Consider the following 7,500-nt stretch of genomic DNA (forward strand, 5'->3'; position numbering starts at 1 on the left):
TGACCGTCTAATTTGCATATCATGTATTCTAATTTGCATATTTCTGTTTGCTGGTAGTGCAAAAACAATTAATCAATAAAGATACATATTTCATTATAATTAAATAAACAAATAAAGATAAACAAAAATAAATAAATAAAGAAGTATTTATTATATTAAAAATAGAATAAATAATTAAAGCATATAAAAAATACCAAAATGCAGAAAGATTATTTAAAAATGCATTTATTTATTAAAATAAACAAACAAATAATATAAATAAATAAAAAGTGTGTGTATGTTTGTTTACGTGTGTAAGTGCGTGTGTGCACATTAGCGTGTGTATAGGTTTATATGTGCAAGTGTATGTTTGTGTGTGTACACATGTATGTATGCGTGTGTGTATTAGTGTGTATGTATATGTGCAAGTGTATGTGTGCATTTATGTGTGACCACATTTGTGTGTGTGTGTGTGTGTGTGTGTGTGTGTGTGTGTGTGTATATGTGTGTGTGACATTTCGTGTTCATTATGATTATCAAACTCTTCTGGAAACCTGTTTGAAATCCATCATTATTTTTTGCAAACTGCATAAATTACACATTTCATATTTAACAGTCAATGTACGCACACACACATGCACCCACACACACACACACACACACATGAGGAAAGAGGGAAGCGGCACACCATCCCGACAGAAACCAGACAAACCCAGACATTAGGTACGGAGTGAAGGTCAGAGGTCATTGATACACACCTTGGCATTAATATAGGGGTCAAAGGGGCCGCAGCGTTTGAACTCATCTACAGAACTCTGGGAGAGGGAGAAAACGTGTTCAGACACACACACACACACTGAACAGGAGTGTTAATAGACCCACAAACACACTACAGGCTGGCAGATTGAGTCCGCCGAATGACACATCCGTAATCAAAACAACCACTGGAGAACATCAGGAGGAGAGTTCAGAGATTCCACATCAGCCAAGATCATACAACTGAATATCCTTAACCAACCAATCACACGGCGGAGAATCAGCCAGCCTTCATGACAATGACCAAAGATGAAATGAGACACAGCATGCTGCCAATTTGCCAGTTTGTAGACAGGAAGTGATTTCAGCTGGAGAGATCATGACGTGAGAAAACATGCGCTGTGTACAGAGACAGTTCTGCACAGAACAATATACAACAGCTCTTTACAGACCGACTCCTACAGTATAGACTGACTAACGTAGAACAACTCTTCATAGAATGACTATATAGAATAGAATGGCTATTATACAATGACTCTATATAGAACGACTCCATATTAAAAGACTCTATAGAACGACTATATAGAATGACTCTATATAGAATGACTATTTTAAGACTATATAGAATGACTACTATAGAATGACTATATAGAATGACTATTTTAAGACTATATAGAATGACTACTATAGAATGACTATATAGAATGACTATTTTAAGACTATATAGAATGACTACTATAGAATGACTATATAGAATGACTATTTTAAGACTATATAGAATGACTACTATAGAATGACTATATAGAATGACTATTTTAAGACTATATAGAATGACTCTATAGAATGACTATATAGAATGACTATTTTAAGACTATATAGAATGACTCTATAGAATGACTCTATATAGAATGACTATTTTAAGACTATAGAATGACTACTATAGAATGACTCTATATAGAATGACTATTTTAAGACTATATAGAATGACTCTATAGAATGACTATATAGAATGACTATTTTAAGACTATATAGAATGACTCTATAGAATGACTATATAGAATGACTATTTTAAGACTATATAGAATGACTACTATAGAATGACTATATAGAATGACTATTTTAAGACTATATAGAATGACTCTATAGAATGACTATATAGAATGACTATTTTAAGACTATATAGAATGACTCTATAGAATGACTATATAGAATGACTATTTTAAGACTATATAGAATGACTCTATAGAATGACTATTATATTACTATTAAAATGACTATAAAACGATTATTATAAAACAACTCAGTATATAATTATTTTATTCATTATTATTTTAGAATGACTATATAGACAAACTAATGTAGAATGACTCGATATAAAATGACCATATAGAATGACTATTAAAACGACTATTGTAGAACGACTATTATAAAATGACTCTATATAGATTGAATATTATAGAAAAACTCTATATAGAATGAATATTATTGTATAACTCTATATAAAATGACAATTAGAATGACTATTGTAGAATGACTGTTATAAAACGACTCTTTATACATTGAATATTACAGATTGACTATATAGAATGGCTATTATAGAACGGCTCTATATAGGATGAGAGGGAATATTATAAAATTATTATTTAAAATGACTAATAGAACGACTCTATAGTTATTCTTTAATAGTCATTCTATATATAGAATGATCACTATAGAACGACTCTATATAGAATGACTATTAAAGAATAACTATATAGAATGATCACTATAGAACGACTCTATATAGAACGACTATAGTAGAATGGCTCTGTATATAATAAATATTCGAGAACAACTCTGTTTAGAATGACTATTTTTAGAATGACTCCAATTTATAACTCTAATTCTATACGCCACACACACCGTCATATACAGCATGACTAATGAACTATAACAGAATGTGATCTGAATGAGCCGCTGCAGGGAAACAGCATAATCCAATTAGTGCTAAACCTGAATCATGCTTTATATTAAGGGCTTGATATGCAGTCCACATGTAAAGCAGACACACGTGCTGTAAACACACACGACACGAGAATCTGCACGCTCACAAATATGAGGATCTTTGTCTATCATTGAGTCTGTGTTTATTCACTTCTGTAAATGTGTGAAAATAGATATTCGTTCAGTTTTAATATTAATATCAGAAACATCCCTGCATAATATGACTTATATACAGTCCTTTAGTAGATGTATTATTATATGAGAGACTTGCTTTGTTTACCAAACAAGTGGATCTAACTGGATTTGCACAGCCAGCCTTAAATGCAAGTTAAATGTTTTGTTTTTTTGTTTGACATTTTTCGCGACTGTACCTCCAAAAAGCACTCGATAATCATCAATATCTTTGCTATAAAATAATATAAGAGGCAATCAGAAACAGTTGATGACAAGCCTTTAATGGACTCTAAAAGAATCATTTTTACAGATATGTGCGCTGCTTTCTTCTTGCTGAATTATTGTCATTGTTAATAATCCTTTAGGGAAAACAAAATCCACATCATGATCTCTTCAGAACATTATAAATCAACAGAAAAAGCAACAGTCAATGCTTCTTTCCGGCTGTTGTTTCATTTCATTTTCGGACATTAGATGCTAAGAGAAATCAATGAGAGAAGCTGTTGAATGAAAAGCGTGCTCATGTGTCTGAATAACCCTGAATGCATCACGGCAGGAGGATAAAAGCATTAAAGTCTCTTCAAATTATGCAAAACAGAAGACAAATTAGGAGACAAACGCTTTCGGCTGTCCTCTGGGGAAATCTCAGACAATACAAAGCAACCCTGAGCGCTAATAATGAAGCCGGTACAGGTGCACATGAATATTCAGATCCATTTACTCACATATAAACAAATAAATAAATAAACAAACAACAGCTTTAGAAAAGGACGGTCAGCGAAAACGATGAATGCTACAAACAGCATGAACACAGCAAACCGCAGTTAAGCATGACTTTATAAATGCTTCCTAAAGGTTACAGAACTACTGTTCACATGCATCATTAGTGTCTGTTAGCTTATTATCGTGAAGAAGGACGTGGTTATGTCTGATAACAGATCAGCAGATGTTTCTGAACACCTAAAAGGGCTTTGGATTGATGTTAAGTACATCTATACATGTCTTTTTTCCATATTCCTTCTGTCTTTGAAATATAAAGTGCACTACTGAAGGTAACACATCATTCACACATTTAACATCATATTTTAATATAACATTTCACATTTATTAGGAAGTTAGAAATTTGTAAACATTAAATGACAAATCTATACTCTATAATAGAACGACAATCATAGAACAACTCTATATCCAACATCTATTATCGAACAAACTGTATAGATAGAATGACTATTATAGAACGACTTTTATAGTATGACTTTTATAGAACAACTATTATAGATGGACTATTATAGAACAACTATTGTAAAATGACTTTATATAGAAGGACTATATAGAAAGACTTTATATACTGTAGAACGAATATTATATAGAACGACTCTGTATAGAACGACTATTATAGTAAGACTTTTTTTTAGAATGACTCTATATAGTCTAACTAATATAAAACGACTATTATAGAATGATTATTATATAAAGGGACTCTATATAGAACTATTTTGAAAGCACTATTATAGAATGACTATATAGAACAACTATTTTAAAATGACTTTATATAGAAGGACTATATAGAAAGACTTTATATACTGTAGAACGACTCTGAATAGAACGACTATTATAGAAAAACGTTTTTTAGAATGACTATATAGATTGACTAATGTAAAACGACTATTATAGAATGACTATACTAGAATGACTCTATATAGGACTATTATAGAACGACTCTATATAGAAGGACTATTATAGAACAAATATTATAGTATGACTCTTTCTAGAACAACTATTATAGAAGGACTATTGTAGAGCAACTATTTTAAAATGACTTTATATAGAAGGACTCCATATAGAAAGACTTTATATAGAACAACTATTATAGAAGGATTTTATATAGAATGACTCTATATAGATCGACTATTATAAAACGACTTATAGAATGATTCCAAGAGAAGGACTATATAGAACAACTATTATGAAAGCACTATTATAAAACAACTACATAGAATGACTATTATAGAATGACTCTATATAGAATGATTATTAAAGAATGACTACAACAACTCTATATAGAGCGACTATTATAGAACGACTATTATTAAATGACTATTATAGAACGACTTAATATAGAACGACTGTTTTAGAACAACTTTTAAAGGAAGACTATTAAAGAACAACTAATGTAGAACGACTCTATATAGAACAACTCTATATAAAATAGCTATTATAGAACAACTATTATAGAACCACTCTATTTAGAGCGACTATTGCAGAAAAACTCTATATAGAACAACTCTATATTGGACTCTATATAGAATAATTATTATTATAGAACGACTTTTATTCGTTATAAGTTATATTTGGAAATGTTTTAGGTTTTAGAAATTTGTAAATTTTACAAAATAAAAAAAAAATCAGCTTTAATTACTGAAAATGACTGCAAGAATCAGAGAAACTGAGAGTGTTCAAGTGGTCTCTTCATTTTTTTTAAAGTCATATACCTACATGTCAATCTGACAGTTCACCATGAAAACAAAACCGAAATCTGTACCCAAAAATCACAGGTAAATGTAATTATTTCAGTTTTTCTCAACTCAACCGTTCTGCCTACAGTAATCCAGTGTGTGAGTTTCCATTACTGCTGAATGAAGCATGCTAAATCACCACACCAGAACCAGACTTTGCATTTCCTTCCAAATTTACATTAAAGCCAGTTATTCATTAGCAGTTATTGATCAAGTCTGTGAATGTGGTTAATCTGCAACACACACACACACTAAACACACTCTCCGCTCAACATTAACCCAGCGCAGACCATCAGAAGCACTCTCAGACTGATGTGCTATGAGTTAAAGCACAGTCACTGAACTGATGTCAGGCTTTACTCATGAGTGTAAATGAGAGCAGTGTGAAGAAGAGGAAGCAACTGTTCTACTGATAAACTGCAGCTAATCTGGAGATGAGTCAAACTTACAGACTTTACACACACGCACACACACCCTCACTAGTCTACATCCTCCAGAGCTCCACGGCTGATCTCAGACAGGGTCAGTAACAGCAGTGTTTACAGTAGAGATGGACAGCAGTTCCTCTGTATTCTGACTCATCTCTCAGACTCAAAACACTGCAGACAGGAAGAAGTGCTCATTTAGCGTGATAAAATAGCAGCAGATTGCATGTTTTAACAGTAAAAGCACAACATTACAGCAGTGAACACTTCACAAGTGCTCGAACCATTGCTCAATTTGTGAGAGTTTTTCTATTCGCGTGCATTAGAGCTCTCTCATGTCCACAAGTTTTCCCTGCTTTCATTCTTAATGAACAGCAACACTTCAGAATGCAGGATTATCTGCTGGCATGGTTTTGCAATCAATAAATGTGATTGTAATGGAAGCCAATGGCACAAAAACAGCTCCAACATCACCAAAGGGGAGTCAATCTGAACTGTATTGCCGAGTTTATGCCAAACTTCAAAGCATTTTCCCAAAATATGCATCAAAATCAGCTGAAATCATCACGTCTGCTGAAACACAGAGAAAGATGAGGCCAAATTAAGCCTCAAAATCAGCCCAGAGTGGATGAACGACCCAACAGCACACAAGTGTTAATGTTAAGCACACTGTGCATCATATATCTGTCGGTTTACACAGGGCTTGTAGTATACACAACTGTTTCTGCAGATACACACACACAGGTGTCGGTTCAGTACTTTGTGTGTGTGTGTGTGTGTGTGTGTGTGTGTGTGTGTGTGTGTGTCAGACCTGTTCGTTGAGTTTGGGGTGCGATGGCCCCTGATGGATGAGCATTTTGACGATGCGCTGGTCTCCTTTCCAGGCCGCCAGATGCAGTGGGAAGCAGCCTTTATTATCAGCGATGTTCGTCAGAGCTTCATTACGCAGAAGCAGCTCCACAACCTCACTGACACACAGATAAAGACACAATTATTATTGATTCTTCTTCAAATATCCCCCAGATGCTGTTTCTCAGATTGAGGAGTTGTTCACAGTGTTTCCTCTAATGTTTGTTCTTCTGGAGAAAGTCTGATTAGTTTTATTTGGGCTAGAATAAAAGCAGTGTTTAATAGTGTTAAAGTCATGTTAAGCTCAATATTATTCACCCCTTCAGCAATATTAGTGTTGGATTGTCTCCAGAACAAACCACTGTTATACAATGACTTGCCTAATTACCCTAACTTTACCCTATTTAACTTGATGGTTTCAATTTACTTTACTCCCTTTTACAGTTTTGAATGAACAAAAATAGATGTTTTATTTAGCCTATAAAGTAATCACAGAGCATTGTGTGCTTGTAATGATGTGTTACAGCCTGCATATACAATCATTTTAGCGCCAAACAAGATATATAGCTTATATTTCTGTAAATTATAATATTAATGAAATAAAATATGGTGTATTTGATGCTTTTTAGTCGACGTAACCTCAATGAACTTGCATAAAGTGCTCGATTTAAAGACTAAAATCTGGTAGTCTACTAAAGGAGGTCTAATCTTCTCATTTATGGCCCCTAAACTATGGAATAGCCTTCGGCTCAGACTCTCTAGGTTCAACACTAGATTAAAGTTCTTTCATTTTAGTAAAGCACACACACACTGCAGCA

At 33.2% G+C, this 7,500-nt stretch overlaps 1 protein-coding gene across 36 annotated transcripts in view; it reads right to left on the reverse strand.

Annotated features, from left to right (window-relative positions):
- Positions 1-7,500, reverse strand: part of LOC101885863 (ankyrin repeat and SAM domain-containing protein 1A) — a 134,530-nt gene that overhangs the window by 100,436 nt on the left and 26,594 nt on the right. For 22 of the 36 annotated variants that reach the window (XR_012398911.1, XR_012398895.1, XR_012398892.1 and 19 more), the window contains exons 3-4: positions 6,645-6,801; positions 738-794 (exon numbers count right to left, since the gene is read on the reverse strand). Coding sequence is in view for 11 of the 36 variants with exons in the window: in XM_073939591.1 (XP_073795692.1) it covers positions 738-794; positions 6,645-6,801 (214 nt within the window). In the remaining 25 variants the exon portion in view is untranslated. The remainder of the gene's footprint in view (positions 1-737; positions 795-6,644; positions 6,802-7,500) is intronic. The other 14 variants (XR_012398908.1, XR_012398905.1, XR_012398903.1 and 11 more) reach the window with 1 other exon arrangement.

The sequence above is a fragment of the Danio rerio genome, chromosome 23 (assembly GCF_049306965.1).
Source record: "Danio rerio strain Tuebingen ecotype United States chromosome 23, GRCz12tu, whole genome shotgun sequence".
Lineage (NCBI taxonomy): Eukaryota > Metazoa > Chordata > Actinopteri > Cypriniformes > Danionidae > Danio > Danio rerio.